This window comes from Trichosurus vulpecula, chromosome 2, assembly GCF_011100635.1.
Source record: "Trichosurus vulpecula isolate mTriVul1 chromosome 2, mTriVul1.pri, whole genome shotgun sequence".
Lineage (NCBI taxonomy): Eukaryota > Metazoa > Chordata > Mammalia > Diprotodontia > Phalangeridae > Trichosurus > Trichosurus vulpecula.
Genome location: NC_050574.1, coordinates 125,365,386 through 125,388,761, shown reverse-complemented (window position 1 = coordinate 125,388,761; position 23,376 = coordinate 125,365,386). Strand labels below are relative to the sequence as shown.

The 23,376-nt window shown below is 44.3% G+C and overlaps 1 protein-coding gene and 1 pseudogene across 1 annotated transcript in view; both read right to left on the bottom strand.

The window, feature by feature from the left end:
• Positions 1 to 23,376, bottom strand: part of FCHSD2 (FCH and double SH3 domains 2) — a 359,064-nt gene that overhangs the window by 9,894 nt on the left and 325,794 nt on the right. The window contains exons 14-17 of the mRNA XM_036745787.1: positions 9,294 to 9,428; positions 3,214 to 3,297; positions 2,914 to 3,091; positions 1,260 to 1,480 (exon numbers count right to left, since the gene is read on the bottom strand). Of these exons, the coding sequence (XP_036601682.1) occupies positions 1,260 to 1,480; positions 2,914 to 3,091; positions 3,214 to 3,297; positions 9,294 to 9,428 (618 nt within the window). The remainder of the gene's footprint in view (positions 1 to 1,259; positions 1,481 to 2,913; positions 3,092 to 3,213; positions 3,298 to 9,293; positions 9,429 to 23,376) is intronic.
• On the bottom strand, positions 21,921 to 22,685 carry LOC118839885 (annotated as a pseudogene).

Below are 23,376 nucleotides of genomic sequence, written 5' to 3'. Positions count from 1 at the left end.
ATTTGAGGTGGCTACTCCTAAACTAGATGACTCCTCAGAGTCTCCCCAAACACTGAGGCCCAAAGATGCTGAGAACAGCTGCCGGAGCTGGGATTGGAGCCAGATCCTCTCATTTGAAATCCATTGCTCTTTGCACTTGGCCACTACTTGAGGCAAGTCAAAGTCTGGAGACTCAAATTTTTCACTATGCCCTCCCTGCACATTCCTTCTGCACTGAACCCCTCCCGGGGGCAGCTCATGAACTGGCTGGGGGCAGACATGAGGTGGGGAAAGCTGATGCACAAAGACGGGGTGGCTATGTCCACACCTTGCCAGGCATGGAGGGTTTCCAGCATCTTTACTTTGTCCTTTCCTTAGGCGCCATCCCTGGGGCTTGGACATCACTGAGACTGAGGTGGGCCAAATCTTTCCTCAGAAGTCTGCCCTGATGGGGCCTGTAGGGGTGAGGCATGGATTGCTCTAGGAAAGCACTACAGAACAGAAAATTTATGTGGGTATGCACAGATGCTTCAGGAACATTTCCAATGTGGACTTCTCAGGGGCAGGTTCACATTGTCTTTATTCCCAGCACCAGCACGCGGCTCTGCACACAAAATCAATCAGTCAACATCCATCAAGTGCTCACTATGTGCCAGGCACTGTGCTAAGAGCTGGGGACACAGAAAGAGGCAGAAGATAGTCCCTGCCCTCAAGGAGATGAGTCTGCAAACAGACATGTACAATGCAAGCTATATACAGGATAAATAGCAAATAAGTAAAACACGGAAAACACTGAAAATGAGAGGGGCTGGGGAAGGCTTCCAGTAAAAGAACAGATTTTAGTTGGGACTTAAAAGAAGCCAGGGAGGTCAACAGGAGAAATGGAGGAGGGAGAGTATTCCAGGAATGGGGGACAATCAGAGAGAATGTCTAGAGCTGAGAAGTGTTTAATAAATGCTTGAGTTAGACTAAATTGAAGAATCATTTTTCAATGAGCAACAGTAAAAATCAGATGAAGTAGCATCTTGGATTATTTATGTATCTTTGTTTTAAAACACGTGGTTGATCTATATAATGAGGGCACTAGACTAAATCAGAAAACCTGGGTTCAAGTCCTAGTGCAGGACTTTCTAAGCTGTGAGACCTTTAACAAGTCATGGGGAAACAGTCAGAATAATCTTCTCGGGGTTACTGTGAGGATCACACTGACATGATGTGTATGAAACTGCTTTGAGCCATTGCTGATAAGCTTCTTCCCCACTCCTCTCCCCTCCACTTACCTGAATCTCTCTCACCCACTGAGTATCACCATTTTCTGAGGCTGAAAGTTCTTCCACAAGCACCGATGGGAAAACGCCAATGCGTCCATTGAATTCCCCTTCCCAGAAACCATCATCATCTTGGTTCTCCTTGTTCAAGATGCGGATGATAGCTCCCTCAGGAAAGGATAGTTCATCATCTGTCTGGCCTTCATAGTCATAAAGTGCTTTAACAAAACAGACTGTGGGGCAAAAGACAGAAAATAGTGGCTGAGGCCATTTCCAGCTGAGCTACTGGGCCCCCCCTTCATATGTGCCTACAGGACCACTAACCAGTCACGGACCTGGCTCCCACTGAAGAACAGAGGACATTTTCAGATTCACCAAAACAGCTCAGGTCAAGTGTGGCCTAATGCAAAGAATCTTCCCTCTGCTCTAACATGCCCTAACCTTCCCACCTGAAGTAGTGTTTCTAACTCTGTGATGCACTTATCATGGAATATTGTGCATTATATTTACTTGCATTTGTATCTCAAAATAGACTAAGTTCCAAGAAGGCAAGGAACACGTTTTATCCAAACTTTGCTTGCTACTCTCTACCCCAACCCTCAGTGTGCCCACATCATTCTGCACATGGTAAATGCATAATAAACATTTATTGAATATCGCTGAATAAATGAACAAACCAAATTGATCCTTGTCCTGCCCTCTGTGGCCAGTCAGAACAAGACCTCCTTCAAACACCTGAAGAAATCAAGCATGTTCCCTCTAAGTCTTCTCTTTTCTAGGCTAAAGCATCTCATTTCTTTCAACCAGGGTATTTAGCAATTCCCACACCAATTTCATCAATGTAGAACACACACACATGCTGACTAAATGGCTGGCCCTCTCCTCAGATCCTTCCTAACATTTTGGCCCATACTTCTCCTATGCAGTAAACACTGAAGCCTAAAGGGAGACTCTGGGTGATACTACTGGACTGATGTAGTGTTTATAATAATGTCACTAACTCCTTTCAGCCCTGACCTTGCATGGATCACCCCAATACAAGTGACTGGTCAGTCTTGAGGCATTAACTCCCCGGGTATCAGTCTGCACTTTAAGATGATGTCTGATGATGCTACAACTATGGACCTACTGCCACCTGTACTGCCAATTAATCTAATGTATGTTTGAGGAACAAATGAATAATGTTATGGAAGGAAAGTTCTTTGCATGCATCCCCTGACCCTTTCTCCCCAGCTTCCTGAGGACAGAACCTGTCACGTTTTTCATCTTTGTAACCCCACCACACAGGGCCCTGGATCAGACATTTAAACATCTACTGACTGACTGCCTTCCAAACAGACGCTGGACTCTTCTGTATTTGTATCTCTGCAGGTGTTCCCTTTACATCATTTAGATCATCTTTTGAATGAAGTGCCACCTCAACCACAGAACCTTCTTGATCCTTTGGTCCAGAACTATCTTTTTCTTCAGGCCTCCTATGGCACACTGTGTGATGTCTAGAAGCCTGTAAGTGTGCGTCTAGGGCAGGACCATGACTTACCTCAACTCTACATCCCTTCCAACTCCCAGTATTGTGTTCTGCATACTGCAGTTACTTATTAAGTGTTTATTATAAATTTATGCTGTTATTGGTCAAAATGGCCTGTTGAATTTCATTAGTTATTACCACTGGAATCTCCATTGAGGCTCCCGGAAACGAGTTCTGCCTCAGTTGAATTGCTGGACGTGTGAGAGCGGCTGTCTAGTGCAGCCAGGGACTGCAGCATGCTCAGGAGGCTGTTAGATGTAGGGAACTGCAGATACTTCTCGGGCACGTAACCCACCTGGCCAACTTTGTTTCGGGCCTGTGGGAGAGAGGGACAAGAGGGCGGTACATTCACAGACGTGAAGGCCGGGGGCCTCGTGAGAACCCAAACAAACTCCTCAAAATGCCACAAGAAAGGGTTATATGAGCAAAGGAATCTACCTTTACCCAGTCTTCCATATCTCCATCTTCAATCACTTCTAACACCTCATGCTCCTCAATCGTCAGCTCGTCTGGCTGAGATGCCTGCAATGGAGGATGGTCATGGACAAAATTATAAAGGTTAGATAGAGAGCAGATGTAGGCTGGTCATCAAAAGAAAAAAAAGCCAGAGAGCAAAATGACTTTGAAAAAGAATTCAAGTACAAAAATCTCAATGCTCTAAGGACGTTATGAGGTGAAACTGTAATGAAAACAAGGGGTGGGATGGGTCATTTGTGAGGCACTGCGGCTCGGAGACCCAAGCCCGTCGTCAGAGCTTTGCTTGGTCACTGTGAGCAAGCTCCGCAAGGTCTCTGTATCTCAGTTTCTTCATCTGCACAACGGGCTGGCGTTCCTGCCCTCTCCCAGGGGGATTCTGGGAGGAATTCATATTTGTAAACAAGATGAAGTGAATGAATGAATGCATGCATGGCTTCTATAAGGACTATGGAAGGTAACTAAATAAACAACAGCAGCATGGCAATGCTGAGCACCATGGGACTTGGCATGCAGATGTGGCAAGGAACGATGTGCTTGAGTGTGAAGATGGTTCAGACAGCGCCTTGATTTGAGGGTCATCAACTGTAGAACACTGTCCATGAGACAGGAACGTTGTGGAAAGGGCTGTGATGCATGGCTAGCCAGGGCTCAGTACTTGTGGGCTTCCCTTCACCCTGGTCACAGGGTTCTGCTGATCAAGCATATGCTTTGTGCACATGCCTGACCTCAGAGATCCTGGTATTTACTCTCTGTTGGGCATCTAATTAGGCAGAGCTCTTCCCCTTAAGATCTCATTCTCTGAACTTGGTCATATGTCCACTTAGAGGAAAAAAATAGCATTATGACATGTTTGTACAATTACAGAAATATAAACACATCCTGGTCAGACTTTTTAGAAATCACTTACCTCAAAACGCAAGAGGCAAGAACTCCTGATGGCTTTTCAAGTGGGGGAAAACTTTCTCCCTCATCAATAGCTAAACTCCTTCCTCTCCTTGCTGCTCTGAATGCAGGAACATCAAGGAGGGGGGAGTCACTGTCTCCAAGTCATCTGACCATGACTTGTCTGGTGCATGTTAAACCCAAATCACTTGTCACTGCCACAGGGCCTTAAGAGACCCTCCAGCTCAACCCTATTCCTTCACAGATGCTGCACTTAGGTCCAAGCCCATGAAGATCACGCCCTTGGCAGAGCCGGGATGCCAACCAGCTCGTCTTATTTTTTATCTCGTGCTCTCTCCATTCTACCATGCTGCCCTCGAAGATACTAATGTGCTATTTTAATAAGGGAACAAAAAAGAAAAGGGTAGTTGGCCTCAAGTGGAAGGTTATTCTAGTTCAAAGAACCTATGGGAGTCCTTCAATAATGTTAGCTACCAAGATTCCATTTGTGAGGGTTCTCATGTCCAGTGTCAGTAAAAGCTGCAGATGTGGCAAGACTTCTTTACTGCCCCCACTGTATCTATTCTTCAAAGCCTAGCTCCAATGCCACCTTCTCCAGGAAATCTGCCTTGATTTCCTCTGTCAGATTTCCGAACCTCTTTTGTCCCTTGGACCACACATAGCACTTTGCACTTCCCTGATGCATTTATGACAGCAAATCATGTTTTTATAGTGCTTTAACAACAGAGTAATTTTCTTCACAACAACCCTGGGAGGTAGGGAGTTACATATACATGTATGTGTACAGTATTTCCTCTAGGAGCATACTGTAAGCTACCTGGGGGCAAGGAATATGTCTCATTCATCTGTCTCTGTCTCGACATTTGTGGAACCGAATTGAATCATGTTCTGGGTTATCTTGGAGACAATAAATTACACACAAAGGGATAGGCTCTAATTGCTTGGGTACCACTCTCTGTCATTAAAGACCTTAAAAACTGGAGCCAGCTTAGGAACATTTCAATGGGCAGGAGATCAAAGGCAACAGATAAGCAACATGTCGGTTGGCTAACAACGTTTGGCACGTTTGTCAGGAAGCTCCATCTTAAGGACACCTAAGGAGGACTTGAAGCATAACTAAAAGATAACGAGCAAGCAATGACTGGATGAAAACTACTCTTACAAGATAATTTTGCTGAAGGGCTACTTTAAGGAGAACTAGGTTGGGTCAGGAGTAGTTGGGGAAAAGGAGACATGGTGGGAGCATGGATGAGGTGTGCTTGCATGTGATCCTGGGCAGTATTTAATGTGATAGGAATCCCCCACTAAGATAAAGCGAGAGGGTGAAGAGAACATGTCAATCTCACCCCCCGAGTGGTGAAGTAAAGTAGTACCATGTGTTTGTATTGGGGGATAGCTTGCCATAGTTGAGAGGGCATTCAATTTTGGAGTCAGAGGACCTCAGTCCAAATCTTGGCTTGACCACTTACCATCAGTGGTGCCTGAGGGAAGGTGCCTCACCTCTGTTGGTCAGGGTTTTTTCATCTCTAGAGCTTCTGAGCTTTCTCCTAGCTCTAAATCTATGATCCTACTATGCACTGACTGCATTCCAGGATGAAGGCAATAAGAGGGGACAAAAGCCAACAGTCAGAGCTTTCCAATGGATCCTGTCTTAGACTTGCAGATAATATAGGGCAATAATTTCTAATATTGGCCTTCTGAGATCCTCTTCTCCCCTTGGAATCCCTAAGAACTCAGAGGCTGTCTTGAAATTATCAAGAAGATCAAAACAAACACACACATACCATGGAGTCTTGTAGAAGGAGCAAAGTGTTAGGAAGTACAACATACAATGAGAGGATGGCAACCCCATAAGTCTGGGGAGCGGTGACACTGAGAACCGAGTGTGGCAGTTCCTCGTTCTAACTCTCTCCTTCCCTGTGCCCTGTGAGGCCTCACATTCACACTGGTGCCTATCAGCATCAGGGCAGGGGAAGGGAGAGAGGGTGGAATTCGCCGGCTCCCTTGGCTGCTCTTTAGAGGAGGGAGAACTATTGCTCCCTCCCTTCTCCAGTGCTCCATGGCAGCTCAGAGATCTTCTCACAAGCATCCCTGCCAGGCAGACATGGCACCTGAGGGAAAGGTGGATGAGATCTAGTCCAGGACTTCCATGTTACAGATGAGGAAACGAAGACCCAGAAAAGGAAGGGATTTGTCTGAGGTCACGCCGCAAGTTAAGGGCAGAGCCTGGACCAGAACTCTGGTTTTCCTGGAGCTTTTCCCTCTGCCCTCCTGCTCCTGCCTTGACAGACCTAAACCACTGTTAGTTAAAAGAGAGCTGTCATTTATAGATGGATTTAAGATTTGCAAAGCATTTTATATATCTTGTCTCATTTAATCTTTACATTAACCCTGGGAGAGATGCTATCGTCACCATTTTACAAATGAAACAAAAGAAGAATGAGCCAGGAGAAGTGAACACTCAAGGTGGACAACATGGCTGCTATCAAACAAACAAGGGGCTGGCATATAGAAGAGGGACTGACACGTTCTGTTTGGCCCAGCAAAGTTGCATGAATGAATTTAGGTTTCATGAGGGGAAAGAATTTCAATTACAGCTACCCAAAAAGCAACCGGTCTTTCCTGTGGCAGTATTCCCCTTGGTTTCTGTTTTTTGGGGCTGCCTCAATATGAGTGGAGCAGCTAGGTGAAGTGGATAGAGCATCCAGGCAGAAATCAGGAGGCCTGAGTTCAAATCCAGCCTTAGACACTTCCTGGCTGTGTGACCCTAGGCATGCCACTTAACCCTGTTTACCTCAGTTCCTCATCTGTAAGATGAATTGGAGAAGGAAATGGCAAATCACTCCAGTATCTCTGGCAAGAAACACCCCTCCGAAAAGAAAACGGGGTTATGAAGAGTCGGACACGGCTGAAGCAACTCAGTGTCAGCATGGGGCAGTGTGTTCTTCCTCAGTGGCAGGAGGCCCACTTGTGGGGGGGTGGGGGTGGCGGAGATGGCATTCTTGATCAGGTGTGACTCGGACTAGGCGCCAGCGGAGGTCCCTTCTAGCTCTGGGATGCTCTGGGTGTCCAACATTCTCTCTGAGCAGAAAGCATCACTTGGAATGAGAGCTTGGTGGTTTCTGTGCAATCTAGTTACTGTTCTTCCCTGCCTTGATGCCCGGATAAAGGAAGGATGGCTGTGTTAGGATAATGAAAAGGAAGGTTCTGGAAACTGCACCTGTGTAACAAGGGCATATTAGTGCACACCTAGAGGCAGCATGGAGAGGCAGAGAGCTGGCCTCAAGAGTCAGGAAGAGCTGGGTTCAAATCTCACTGCTGCTGCGACCTGACTGTGACCCTTCCCCATGCATCTCTCTCACAGTGTCAGCTACACAGCACTTGCTGAGTGGCAGTGGTAAAGGCAATGCTGCTTCATCAGAAATTCCCTACACCAACAAAATCACAGGTCCCATCAAATAAAACCAAGTGTGTAGCATCCAAAATGAGGGGTCTTGAAAGGCATTATGGTGTAATGGATAAAAGAGTCAACGTGGAGTCAGGAAAAACCTGGGTTCAAATTCTGCCTCAGATAACTACGAGCCAAGAGACCCTAGCAAAATCATCACCTCCTGGAGTTTCATTTGTAAAGCGGTGACAATAGCATCTCTCTCAGGGTTAATGTAAAGATTAAATGAAACAAGATATATAAAATGCTTTGCAAATCTTAAATCCATCTATAAATGTGAGCTCTCTTTTAACTAACAGTGGTTTAGGTCTGTCAAGGCAGGAGCAGGAGGGCAGAAGGAAAAGCTCCAGGAAAACCAGAGTTCTGGTCCAGGCTCTGCCCTTAACTTGCGGCGTGACCTCAGACAAATCCCTTCCTTTTCTGGGTCTTGGTTTCCTCATCTGTAACGTGGACTAAGTCCTGGACTAGATCTCATCTACCTTTCCCTCAGGTGCCAAAATAATGTTCCTAAACCCAGGTGTGATCATGTCCCCGCCCTGCTCTAGCTTGGGTGCGGCCCCACTGCTAGGAGGCTAAGATACCAACTCCTCACCAGGCTTCAAATAAAGCCCTGTACCATGTGGCTCCCAGGCCCTTCCAAAGGTTTACATTGCTCTTCTTCATGCCCCCCAGATTCCAGCACCATTCAGCATGATCCAGCTCTGCATTACAGTGCTCATCTCTGGGCCTCTGCCCAGGTCCCTGTGAATGTCCACCACGTACTTCCTCCTCCTCCCTCAGCCTCCCAGAATCCCTAGCTGGGCTCCAGGGTCCTCCCAGAGGCTGCCTCCTTCAGGGAGCCTTTTCTCATCCCCTTGGTTACTAGTGCTCTCACCCTGTTCAAATGATCTTTTATTTACTGATCTGTGTGTCCACTGGATCCCCAAGGTGGAACGTAACCTCCTTGAGGGAAAGGACATTCTTTCTGCCTCAGTATCCAATGAGGATTCCTTGCACACAGTAGGTGCTTAATAAAGGATTGCTGAATTGAATTACATTTAAGGTCCTACCCTTCCTGGCCCTAGTTCTAACAATCTATGATGCTATGGTTCTAGGTCCAGCAGACCTCTGTTCTGATCAAACCAAACAGGATTGAGCAAATAGATGTGAGTACCACATTTTACAAAGGACATTGACAAAATGGAGTGAATCTGGAGGAGAGTGACTAGAATGATGAGAATCAGTAGAAGGAACCAGGAGAATTTTTAGCCCAGAGAAGAGAAAGCTCAGGAATGACAGTTTCACTGTTTTCAAAAATATAAAGCAGTATGAGGTTAGCCTTCTTTTGCTTGGTCAGAGAGGGCAGAAGTAGGAAAGGAGGCAGAATTTATTTAATATAAGGAAAAACTTCCTAAATATTAGACCTGTCTGTGGTGGGTTAAGTTTCCCATCACTGCAGATCTTTCAGGAGAGGTGATGAATATTTATTGGAGATGCCATGGAAGGGATTCTCCAGGAGGTACTGGATTAATAGATACCACCAGAGGTTCTGCCAGCTCTGAGATTTGGGGATTCCTGACCCACCAAAGACACAGGTGCCTCAGTACTAATCAGGCAGCTGTTGAGTATGTGAGACCCAAGATGTCGCATGGAGACGTAACACTAAGTATCCCCTTTTGAACAACCTCATGTATTTGTAAGAAGCACAAACCTTGTATGAATAGACAACTTTGCAGGTCAGCGGATAGTTCCGTAGGGTACCCGATGGACTGGAACTGCTATCATCAAATGCATCCATGTTGTCCTCGAATTCTTCTCCTTCTTCTCTTTCTGCATCCACACTGAGCTAGGGGGAAAAACAAGAAAAGAAAAATGCTTGTTTTCCTGTTTCATAGAACTGTCTGGAAAAAAAAGAAAGTTCAGTAATGAGTGAGGAATTCTAAAGTCTCGATTCACTGATCCAGGGAGAGAAGGGGGTGGCTCAGGGTAAACAGTGCAACTCCAGCTTGTTCTTAACGAGTTAGAGTCACAGAACTTTCTCCTGAATACTCAGAGGGAAGATATTATCTACTTTCAAGGTCTCTGCTGCAGCATCTTCAGGGCTGCCTAATAAGGGTCTGCATGGCTTCCTTTCCTGCTATACCACCTTCCTTATCTGAATCTTGACGTATAGGTCTATGCAGACAAAGCCGCAGCTCAGGAAGGGTCAGGGACCTTGGGGTTTGTTCATTTGGGAGGCAGCAGAGAATCCTGGTGGAGGTAAAGAAGCCCTGGGCTTCTCTACCTGCTCTGTTACTCATTAGCTTCATGACCCTGATCAGGTCAATGCATTCCTCTGAGGCTCAGCTTTCTCACCTGGAAAGTGAGGGAAAAATAACACACTTGTTTAACCTCATGGAGCTCTGAGGATCCAAGGAAAAAAATGTAAAGGTAAATGTACACATAAAGAAATTCTTCTGTAAACCTCAGAACGCTCCATCATTTTCAGCTCTGAGCACCGTAAGACATGCCTCGGGCAGCACACAGCTAGGGGCTGGCCCTGGGACTATGAAGGGCAATGAGGATCAGGGAGTACCTTTTCTGTCTCCGAGAGTTGCTGAGAGCAAAAAGAGGGGACCTGCCCAGGGTCACATAGCTAGTGTGCATGAGAGATGAGGCTTTGAAGCAGCTCTCTATCCTCTCTCCCAAGCAGCTGCTCCCACTACCCGAATGCTGACTCTTCAGGCTCTACCTTCTCATAAATGCAAAGCTTCTTTTTTGAACAGGGGCCACTGTTCTTTGCTGTGAGGTTTATTTTTACTTAGTTATTTTCTTAAGGCAACAATTTTATTGGCAACCTCTTGTTCTGCATGATCTTTGGATCCTATCCCTCCTGCAAGGAAGGTTTATCCACTATTTGAAAGCCAGAGTGAATCACTGTACAAAACCAACTCCTAATCCTGTCTCCTCCATTTCTTCAAGTCTAGTTGGAAATATCTTTGAGCTCCATCCCTTAGAGAAAGAAGGATATCTTCCTTATATCTGAGGAAAGAGGGGCAGGGAAAACTTAAAAGGAAAATACAATAGTAACTCACACCAGAGTTCATTCCCATGTTTCTTTGCAAGTAAAATACAAAACCTCTAAAACACAGTGTGTGTGCATAGCAGCTTCCTACCATCAAAGAGAAAGACCTTATTGACTATCTAGTCTGTAATCCCTTAGAACTATTAAAGTATCAACAAATGACCAGGTGACTCGGCTCAGACCTGCCTGTGTGGCCACTGCTTCTTCCGTGGTCAGCCCCACGGTCCTCCAACTTCATGTCACTGAGCTCCAGCTCCCATCCAACAGGCACTTCTAGAAGATGACGTTCATCTCTGGGTCATCTTCTGAAGAATAAACATCCTGTAAGGAGACTTGTTTCCTGTTGGATCCTCCAGAATGAAGTGAACATTCATTTTACCCTCTATCATCTGGTCCACCTTCCTTTTGCAGCTTCTCTGTCCAGTAAGGGTTGGTACTGAGGCTCAGTGTGCAGGGGTGCCTGGTTACTAAATCACAGATGTCTTTCAGCAGTGCCCTTCTACAACACCCCCATCCCCCCCACCCCCAGCACCTCAGCTCAAACTTCAGATCTGCGATTCTCACACTGCAAAATATCCCTGACCATGCCTATTGGTGACAGGAAGGGTAAAGCTTGTACCCAAGGGCTCCCCTGCTCCTCCTGACTTTACCTGATCAGGCTGGTGCCCTCAGTTCTCACAACTGGTCACCATGATGATAATGTCTTTAATGTGGGGCATGTGGCAGGAATGCTATGTTCAGGGACCTTTGTGTTGGATTGTAACTCTGTGATCTTCCACAGGGTCAGTGGATTTCTCTTCAGGCTCTTCTATCTTGAGCACCAACATGTCATGAAGGCATCATTTTTCCAAGAGATATATGAGTTCTCCACAGAACTCATGATTGATCCTTGAAGGATCACCAATGACAAAAGTGAATGCGGAAGCTACTCACTTTAGCTGGTTTCAGCTTGGCAACACATCACTTTCCCCAGCCATGGTTTCCTCTTTTTTCCCCTTTGGGCTGGCTGGTCCTGTTCCAAACCGAAGATGGCACAACTAATTAATCCTTCAACAGTGGCTAGAGCTCCCTTTTGGCTAAAAGCAGGAGTCCCAAATTTCTCCTCTGGGATCTTTGCTGAGACACAACCTGCTTTCACCATCTCTTGGTTCCTGTCCTGAGGGACTCTTTAACAGATAAGGTAGTGTACCTAGTGCTCCTGGATTCTGCCTGAAGATGAATCGCCAAGGTGAACCAGACCCAAGGGTTGAAGGAGAGGGGTCTTTGAAGAAGGGGATTTGGGTCACCTTCAGTAACAGGTGGGCATGAGCAGGCATGCAGTCTCCAGAGGCTCTAGCTCCTCAGGTCAGCGATGATGGGCAGAAACAGACTCCCAAAAGAAAGTATGCGAGGCAGTAGCCATAGATCCTGACCCCATCCAGGCACCTGCACCCAGCTTGGCCCTGGGAGAGGAGCCCTCACTCTCTGACCTCTCTGTGCACTTCCAGCCTTACATCTCCAACTGCCCAATGTACACCACGGAGCCAGATGTCCTAGATGTCTTAAATTCAACCAACTCATTGTCTTTTCCCCTAAACTCTCCTCGTTTTCAAAATTTTCTATTGCTGTCAAGGGTATCCATCCAGTCCCCCAGGCTTGAAACCTATGCGTCATCCTCAACTTCTTGCTCTCTCTTACTTCACCCCCGCCCCCACATGCAATTTATTGCCAAAGCCAGTCAATTTTAATTTCATAGTATTTCTCCAAATACTCCCTTCTCTCCTCTGACAATGCCACCCTGGTACAGACCCCATCCACCTCATGCCTAGACTACTGCAATGGCCTGCTGGTTGGTTTCCCTGACCTAAGTCTCTCCCCACTTCAGTCCATCTTCCACTCAGTTGTCAAAGTGATCTTCCTAAAGCACAGGTCTGACTAAGGGCCATCCCCTCTTCCTACTTAATAAACTCAAGTGGCTCCCTATCACCACTAGGCTCAAATATAAAATTCTGTTTAGTGTTCAAAGCTAAGCTGAGCCAGTGTCCTCCCCTACTCCCAACCTTTCCAGTCTTCTTATATTTTCTCTCTTCACATACTTCCCACCCTTTCAGCTCCAATGTAGTCTTTGATTCTGTGACACTGACCTCCTTGCTGTTCCTGACTCCTGACTTTTGGTATTTTCCCTGTCCTCCCTCCTCATCTCTGCTTTCTGGCTCCCTTGGCTTCTTGCAAGTCCCAGCTCAAATCCCACCTACTACAGGAAGCTCTTCCTGATTCCTCTTAATTCTAATGTCTTCCTTCTGTGATTATTTCCAATTTATTAGAATATACAGCTTGGTTATACATGGTTCTTTGCACGACTACTGTGACTGCCTCAAGGGCAGGGATTGTCTTTTGTCTTTCTTTGTATCTTTGTAAGCTCAGTGGCTGGTGTCCAAAAGGTGCTGAATAAAGGTGTATTGAATGATTGGTACCTCCCACCCCAGGACTCAAGTCTAAGAGGTTTAAGTCTCAGAGTCTTGTAGGTTTCCAAAGTGATTTTCCTCCCTCCTCACATGGGTAAATCATCTCTCAGAGCCCCCACACTATGCCTGCCAAATAAAGTCCCAAATTCTCAGCCAGACATTCAAGAACTTGCACAATCTGCTTCCCAACCCTACTTTTCATTTTAATCTCCCATTAACTCACAGAATATGATTCAGAAGAGACATTAGAGAGCATCTAATCTAATCCATACCAGGTAAACAGTCATCGTCTCTAAAACATCCACAACAAACAATCACTCAGCTTCCAGGGAGATCTGCATCTAGGGGTGGAGATTCCACTACTTTGAAAGTTAGGATAGTTTACTTTTTTTGGACAGATGTTAGAATGATTTTTCTTACAGTGAGATGAAATTCCCCTCAAGAATTATTTCGGAATTGTGATTTTTTTAAAAAAAGTGACTAAAATGCTTATATCCATCGCATGAGAGATCCCACTACTAGGCATATGGAAGTAAAAGAAAGGACAGAAGGACGAGAGACACAGTAACCAACTGTAGTACTTTTTGTGGTAGCAAAGAACTGGAAACAAAGTAGATGTCCATCATCTGGGGAATGGCTAAACAAACTGTGCATATGAACGTAATGAAGTATTATAGTGCCAAAAGGAATGATGAATATGGAGAATTCAGAGATGCATATGGAGACTCACATGAAATGACACCGAGTGATAAAAACAGAATCAGGAAAATAAGATAAATGGCCACAATAATGTTAACATAAGAAACAATAAAATAAAAGCTACACAACATAATGATCATTATTAAGCTTGGCCCTGAAGAAGAGTAAAGAAAATGACTTCATTTCATAGGTGGGATCTATGGGTGTGTAATACTGTGTATGCCATCAATATCAGTTCTATTAGTTATTTTCTTTTTAAATTTTTATTGTAAGAGAAGATTTACCAGGCAGGGGAAGAGTGAGTAACATATTCAGAAAATAAATCCCCTTCACATGCTCCAAAATTTTGCCTAAATGTATGCCTTCCTAATCTCCTGTCCCTTTCTGATTTCCTGCCTCAGCTGAGGAAGCCCCTGCTCCCTTTACTTGGAATGGCCCATGGCTCTCAGTGTAACTTTGCTGAAATCTTTCCTGTCCTTCCAAGCCTAGTTTCAATGTCATCTTCTGGAGGGAGCCTTCCTTCCCTGAGCCCCTACTTGAAGAAATCTTTTTTTCTTGTGAACCTTCACATTATGCTGAACTTTTCTTATTTTCCCATTTCTCCATTCATTGTAGTTACTTATGTACATGTTCTATATACTCCACTAGTCTGTGAACTCAAAGAGGTCAAGGATGTGGCATCAGCAGTAGTATGAAGTATTGCTAGAATAGGTGTTACAGCCTCAGTTCTGTGATTCTGTCCATTTCTTTTCAATGAAGAACTGCACCATTTAACAGAGATGAGTAAGAGAGCACAGCGTAGTACATACAGCTTTTGAAACTGGAAGACTTGACTCAAGTCCTGGTTGTGCCAACTCCTCGTTTGGTGACCTGGCGAGTAAGTCACTCTGAGCCTGACCTGAACTCCCTCCTCCTGAAGCGGAGATAATCATGTGCACATGACCTACCTCACGGGCTGAGGAAAATATTTTGCAAATCTTAATGCACTAGAGAATTATCGAGGCAACATGGTGACTTGGAGTGAGAGGAACTGGGTTTGAGTATTGGCTCTTCTACTTACAAGCCATGTGAGCAAAGGTATTACTTTGCTGGGGCTCAGTTTCCCAGACTAGATGGTCTGGGAGGTCCCTCCCACCTTTGACATTCTATTTTCTAAGCAGCCTCATCCAGTAACAGCATTCTGGGACTCTGTGATATGAGCTGTCTTGTGGCTCCAAAGCCACACTGTCACACAGGATTTATGTTTCTGTTGGAACCCATCCCTGAAAATTAATTAAAACTAAACAACTCTCCTCTGTGTTACCCCACATTCCTTGAATTGCCTGGCACATGTTATATGTATGACTGTCAGTGGAGATGACAATGAAGATTCCATCTAGACCTTTATGAAGCCTGGTGAAAGCTGATGTTGGCAGACTGAAAAAAAATACAGCTTCCAAAAATATCTGTGGAATTTTCCCTTGCCTGCATTGTCCTCTGGCCTGGGGCCTCAATTCCACCAGGGAGAACGTTTCATTTTGGCAACAACATTTCATTTCTGGTATGAAACATGGTTCGCTTCTTCTCTGGTTGTCATTTGCCTGGTTGGAGTGAATTTTCTGCTTCCCATAGAAGGGCACAGTGGCAGCAGCAGGAGCTCAAGGCAATGCGTGTGCATGAGCACACATGTGCACATGTGTGAGCTCCCACTCAGGAAAGCTCTCCTTCCAGTCTCCCGAGGGGCTGCGTGCTGGGGTCGTCTCTCCCTCTGCCCACTCCTCCTCTTACACTGGGACTTTGCCCAACCTTGCTACTTTTCACATGCTGATCTCTAAAAATCACTTTCTTGTCCTCTCTCTGATTTATGAACTAGAACTTTCTCTCCAAGGGCTCTGACTCTCAGCCCTTCTTTCCTGCAGCTAAAGCCATGTTTCTTGACAGCTACTATGACATTATCATGTTCTTTGAGCCCTTGGTGACTAAAAGCATTATCTTTTGTTTTTATAGTGCTTTCAGGTTTACAAAACACATTCTTCACAACAGCCCTGAGAAGCGGCTGATACGAGTATGTCCTCAACCCCACTGGACAGAGGAAAGTGAGCTTCAGTGAGAAGGGCCTTGTTCATGGGCCCAGGAAGCCCTGCAGGGAGGATGCAGGAAGCTAACCTGTGAGCTCAGCTTACCCTGATGCTCATACCATGCTGTCTCCATCCCTGTGGGTGGCTGGGGGACAGCTTCTGTGAATGTCTCCCACTCACATCGGTGACAGCTGCGGGGCACTGTTATTGCCCCGGACAGTGAAGTGGGGAAGGTATCTGGGAATCTTCATTCCATGGGGTGGCTCTCTGTCTAAGTCTCTCCTCCACTAGCTCATTTCACAGTTGACTAGAACAAAGTTGCAGCCAGAGGGAACACCAGCCTGGTGTCGCCCTCCCCTCAAGTTAATGAATGATGGTGATGATGGGAAAACATCAGGGAGTTGTGAGAATCCTGATGTCAGCCAGCCACACAGCATTTGAAAAGGCCTAGAAGTAATTAATTACCCCGGACTAGAGTATGAAAACAAAAGATAATGAGAAGAAAGAGGGTAGAGAGATAGGCAGCATGGTGTAGTGCAGGGAATGTTAAGAGTCAGAAGACCTGTGTTCGAATCCTGGCTCTCTTACTTTCTCACAGAAAGAACTTGAAACCCTGATGACTGGATGCCATAGGCACAATGAGCATATTACTCTGCCCTAGAGGGCTTCAAACAGAAGCTGCATGACTACTTGTAAAACAAGTTGTGGAAGGGATCCATGCTTCAGACATGAGTTGGAAGTGGTGACAACAAAACTTTCCAAATCTAAGATTTTACTTTCCAAAATCCTGACAATCTTCCTTATTAGTTGTATGACCTCAGACAAGTGAGTCTCACTCACCTGCAGAATGAGATAAATATTTGTACTACTTCACCAGGGTGACCAGAAGGAAAAAAAAAAAAAAGCTTAAACCAGGGGTGTTGAATTCAAATAGAAATGTATCCCTGCAGGCTGTGTATTGACTAAGAAAACCACAAATTAACTTTATCTACATTGTACTGTATGTCTGTTAATTTTGTTAGACGTTTCCCAATTATATTCTCATCTGATTTGGGTTGCACTTGGGAGTTTTGCTGGCTGTGAATTTGACACCTCTGCTGTAAACCATGACAGATGTGAATTAGCAAAGTGTCCTCATCTATGAAAGGAGAGGAATGGGAGAGATGTTCTCTCACTCCAGTGCTGCTGTTGCTGAAAGGGATCCATTGGCAGCCCAGGGGCTGGTACCTGTCTGGCACCCAGAAGGAGAGGAACAACAGCATAATCAGAGGGAGTGTCTAGAATGGAAAACTCCTTTCCTAAGCCTTTCTAAACTTGGATCATTCTGATCTTGCTTGCTGTCCCTAAGAGCGATTCTTTATTAAACATCTACTTTTTTCCAGTTTCCAGGCCCTCTGATTGGCTCTGGGATGCATGGATAGAAATGGCACAGATCCTGGTCTCAAGGAGCTCACAAGTCAGGAGGCTTAGAAGAGCTGCTGGAAGGGCATGGAGCTTGGCACAGAAAGCTTGGGTTTAGATCCCAGCTCTGTCAATAATGCTTGAGGGACTTTGGGCAGAAGACTTCCTCTTTCTGGGTCTCAACCTTCTCATTCATAAGATGAGGGTGGACCAGCTGACCCCTTCCAGCTTTAAATCCTATAGCTCTGAAGCATGTGTACAAGTAAGTCTGACACAAGGTGGAATGTAATAGGAGCACAAAACACGATCCAGGCAAAAGTATGCTAGGAAACTATGAAGGTGTTGGAAGGACCAAGGAAGGCTTCATGGTTGACATGGCACACGATCTGAGCCCTGAAGGAAGAGATTTCAGCAAGGAGAGATGAGTAGGGAGTGCATTAGAGAAAGGGGGATGACTCACTCTCAGAGGCAGAAGAAAAGAGAATGAGATGAGTGCATAGCGAATAGTTCAGTTTGGCTAAAATGAAAGAAAATCATTGTGAGATAAGGCTAGACTGGTTAGTTAGAAGGCTTCTTGGGTGGCAGGTTAAGGAATTTATATTTTATTCTGGAGGCCAAAAATCAGTGTACACTTAAAAACCCATCCAATTAGACAGCAAAGACTCTCAGGGGCTATTGATATGGAAGAAAATAAAGCCGGTGACTGAGGCATGAAATGCATCTAACCTCTTATCCAAATCATTAGAACCACTCTTCACTATAAATTTAGCACCAAGAATTTGTATCTAGGTCATGTTTTCCTGGAGTTCATCTCTCTTTACAAAATGACAGCTATTGTTGGGGGATTGGCTCAGCTCCAGGTTTGTAACCTCCCCTAAATACAGCTGAGAGCCAGGCTCCACAACTTCAAGTTGTGATAGAAAAGGGGTTTTGGGAGATCCACACAGACTCACATATGTATTTACTTGGAAAGCAGACTGGCATCATGCAGAGAGTCCTGGACCTGGAGCCAGAAATTCTGGGTTCAAGTCATCATTTGGCCTCAGCCATTAAAAAGGACTCAGTGGTCCATAGGATCACAGAATTTAGAGCTGCAAAGGAGCTGAGAGAATCTAGTGCAACCCTTTTACCTTATGGATGAGAACCTTGAGAGACAGAGAAGGGGAGTACCTCACCCAAGATATAGATGTTGCTCAAACCCAGGTTTTCTGACTCAATTTCACCCCTGGCCATCTCCTCTAACCCAGAGGAAGCCCCTCTACTATATATACAACAAGTCAGGACCTCACTGACCCTGTTTCCTTTATGTATAAAACGGAGATGAAAATTAGCAGGCTCAAATGTGATGTGTGTGAAAATACGTTGTAACCATGAAGTACTACATGAATACTATCTACGATTACTTATATAGAGGGGATTATGATTAAGAAAACATACAAGCCATTGATCACTCATTATACATTCAAATGTCTTCCAGCAAAAATATGGTAACTAGGCTCCTTTCCTCTCTCACTGTCCAATACTGCACACTCTACGCAACAGCATTCATTCACAACTGTGTCTGTGTTCCCATGGTGCCCTCTTCCTAGAACACTTTATCCTTACTCACAACCTCCCTATCATTCAAGGTCCAACAATAGTTATCAATGATATATGTACATACATATGTATGTATATTAAGGATTGTTGACTAATTTCTTATTTAAATATAGCAATTTTTTTAAAAAGACTAAAAAAACTATAACATTTTACACTGCAAATACTTTAAATAAATGTAAACATGGATAGTTCTACCCTATGGTAAAATACTTATTTATGAAAATAAATACTAGGCACAAGATTTTAAAAATTGTAATCACATAGCCAGGCATCTTTAAATTAACTTGTTAAAATGAATTTGGGACAAAAGTGATGATGGGGAAATGTCAAGGGGTGATCGTTATTCTACTGGTCTTTTACTTCAACCTATACTTCAATTTCCAAAATGCCATCTACCCATACTGTATTGGAATAATTCCATTTTTATGATAACCTAATATATATCCACATAAGAATATTTCTTTCAGGGGCAGCTAGGTGGCACAGTGAGTAGCGCACTGGCCCTGGAGTCAGGAGGACCTGAGTTCAAATGTGACCTCAGACACTTGACACACTTACTAGCTGTGTGACCTTGGGCAAATCACTTAACCTTAATTGCCTTGCCTTCCCCTTTCCAAAAAAAAAAAAGAATATTTCTTTCAGAATAACATATAAACACATAACACACACACACACACACACACACACAAATCCTACTGAATCTGCTATCTTAATCAAGGAAATAGGGATTCCAGAGTCTTAAGTTTTCCCAGCACCAAAGACAAGCAAATATAAACACTACACCCAGAAAACATGAGACGGTTACTGACAAAAGACAAAGAATTAATAAGTAGTCTTGGTTTCAGCTAAAAATCTATTGAATTTGCTAATATCGAAACCCTACTGTGATTTTAGATATAAAATATAAGCACTGCATAAAATTCCACTAGATGTTTCAAAATGTTTAAAAAGTCCAAGTTGTCATCCAAAGTGTGCATATTCTTGGACTGTCCTACCCTCCCCACATTTCCCCTACCACTCTACCATACCTGAATACTTAACCGTAGCACTATATCCAAATAATATGTTTACAAGATCCTTTTTGACAATTAGCAAATGAACTCATTGACTTGGAGATGTTAGAATCAAGGTCCGGCCTGCTTCCTTTAGTATTTGTTTTTATTTAAAATTTAAAACCTCACAGAGGAAATCTTAGTTCAAATGACTGAAATCTGGCTTAAAGAATTGGGCAAGTTAACAATAGCAGTGAAATATTTAAATATTCCTAATTTCCATTAACAATATAAACTGACAATGGTACTGTCCATTTCTAATGTCAATACTACCAACAGACTGTAAATGATTACTTCATTATAAATTCTTATACGCCATTAAATTCAACCTAAAAGGCTAAAATTTGGGTATGAACCAAAAAGTACTTACAGATCACAAGGCAATGAGGGCTATTCCCCCTTACTTGGACTCTGTCTTTCTTTGGACAATTCATAAGAAGAAAGCAGAGTCCCCACCTTCTAATTACAGCTCCGCTTAATTGTATTCCTTTGAGCTATCCCCATATGTCTTATATCCCATGTCTAGATTCAAATTCTCCTTCTACTTCAGAACTGGGGGAATGGGGTGGGGGGTATGTGTGAAAAAGAGACATGAGTCAGAAGGCAATAGGGCAGAAATTAGTTTAAAATCTATCTGCCCAGCAAATATAAGCAAAATAATTTTCTCATGTTAAATAATTTGTATTCTAATTATAGGCAATGGGATTTCGACTGTATGGAGACCTATTGCATGGACACTTTAAAGTACCCTCAATTGTAACTGAGCTTTGCTGTCCTAGAACAGCTTTTTCATTCTGTTGGTATTTGAAAGAGTTTGCAGAAGATCTATATATAAGAGAGCATATTTTGTCTTGCTTTCAGCTATATAAAAATATGACCTGTGGTTTAAACATAGTTGTACAAAAGCATGGGGGGAAATTCCTAAATCAAGGAGAGTTATGGTACTCTCGTTTGATGCTTCCAATTCTTTTTTAAAACTCACTTCTAGTCCATACATTCAGTAGTTTTCTCCTCTCGCCCCTACTGCTCACATCCATTCCTATTATTTTTTTTTAAAACTTGTTCCTTTTAAAATCCACTGAATCAATTATGTCCAATGAAAGATGAACATGGTTTCATTATCAAACCTCCAATTTCATCTAGTCATTGCACTTACACACGGGGTTGGGTTCTTCTATTCTGTACACAGCCAACTTTCACTGACTAAAATTCAAACTAGAAGGAAACTGGTAGTTGTGACTTCCATAGCTGTTTTTAGGTACTGTATCTGATTGCTCTATGTGCACAGACACATAAACTCTGCACACAGTAGGTATTCAATAAATATTTGGTTAATTAAATATAATGGGAGGCATTATGACACAATAGAGAAAGTGCTGGAGCCTTGAGTCTCACTCCCACCTCTCTTATTGACTAGCTGTATACCTCTGCCTCTTTGAGCCTCCCTTCCCTTGGAAAATGAGGGCTTGGACTAGATCACATACAATGGTCCCTCTTCCTCTCAAAGTCTATGCCTAAGTCTGTCTCCACTGGTCTGTCAGGTCTAATCAGGCAAGGAGGGCTACAGCCTTTGCCTCCACATGGTCAATGATTTGAAGAAGCTTTAACACACTTTGGGGGTGCCTTCCTTCAAGGGCCACATAATTTGCTTTATCAATGAAGATGACCTGTCCAAACTACAGACTGCCAAGGATGCATATCATTCAACCTTTGAATAACTGAAACCACGCGCTCCGTAGCCCACCACCCCAACTGTTCAAGATTTTCATCCATAACATTAACCAAACAACAAAAGCCTCTCAGTTATCTACTCTACAGAGCTAGGTGAAACTTGTAAAATAGATTATTCACAAACTATATACAAGTGCACCCCTGCTTGGGATCTGGAATAAGGGCTTGGATCTCCCCTCAAACTCCTCAGTGATCATTAATTCCTCAAGCACTCTCCTTGGGCATGTGGTTTCTGCTAGTGTCCTGCCACCCTGATGTGGTTTCCTACCAAAGAGACGGATGCAGGAAGCTCTAGTGCTGGTCATCAGTGTTATTGCCTGATGTACTCCATTGTAAGTCATTTCATAGGGTGTTCATCAGCTGGTTATTTCCCAGGAGTCAGCTAGTGCCAAGGCCACAGGGTTTCTGTGACTGACCTGCCAGTGAGGAGGTACAGGGTGAGGCCTGGGAGCATATGACTCTTCCCCTGGGCTGCTGGGGCCATCCTCATCATCACTGCCTGAGGAGCTCCTGTAATCTGATGAACTGCTCCCATTACTACTACCCATCTGTTCAATTATTTCAAACTGCTCTCAGCTCTCTCCTAATGTCATCCAGATGAGGTTCAGGTGCAGGGTTATGTTTCACAGGGGAGGTTTTTGGTCCACCTGGTGGTTTCACTGGGGCTCTAAATGGTACAGGAGGGGTGGTACCTGAGCAGAGGGCTGTTCCATTTGGGCCTGGATTTTGCTACTTCCTTTGGCTCTTGTTTTCTTGACCTGAATCCTGCTACTGAGTTCTTCCAACACATATTCACCAGTGTCTTGATTAACGATGAGAACAGTCTTTCTGATATGTTCTTTTGTTTCCTTTGAATACAGTCATTGGAGGTGTTGATCCAGTGACATCACCTCCTTTGCCAACTTGCAGTTCTCTTTCACATGACGTGTCTGTAGACGCTGGTTTAAAATTATAGCAGATGATGTAGAAAGAAGACTTGGGCTTCTTCTTGAAGCTCTCATTGAGCTTCAGGCTGTACTCCTTGCAGTCCAGCAGCAGGTTCTCGGTGCCATCCATGGCCCTCTCCAATAATGATACTACTGATCATTAATGATGAATAAGAGACAGTGTGGCCTAGTGAAGAGTCAGCCTTGAATCTGGGAACATCTGGGTTCAAGTTCTCCCTACAATACACACTGGCTGTGTGAACCTGGACAAGTCCCTTAGTCCTCGAGGCCACTTTCTAAGACTGTAAAGTGCAGAGAAATGGCTGATGTTCATTGGTAATGAGAGCTTGCTCATGCAGGTATCCTTCTATTGGGGGTGTCACACTAAAATGGCAACATGCGGAAGCTCTGCACAGGTCAAGAGTATGACACCTTTACCCTTTGCTGATGAAATCCCAGGCCCAGCCATTGGCTGGATGACTAATTCCCATTTCTACAGTGCTTTTACAGCCTACTAAGCAACTTCCTTACAATGATCTTGTGATGCTGGGAGGGCAAGAATTTTGACCTCTTTGTTACGAAAGAGGAACCCAAGGCTCAGAGGTGAGGCGATTAGCCCACAGTCACACAGCTGGGAAGTATGGGAGCTGGGCCTTGAGACCCGGTCTTCTGGCTCCATATACAGTACAGCACTTCTTCCATGGTAGTGCGCTGCTTCCCTCTCACTAGCACTCCTTCCTCCTGCAGGAAGCCTTCCCTAGTCCCCAGGGTTAGCTCTACCTTCTTCTTCCTAGGCACTGTCTCATCACCTAGGTCATGGA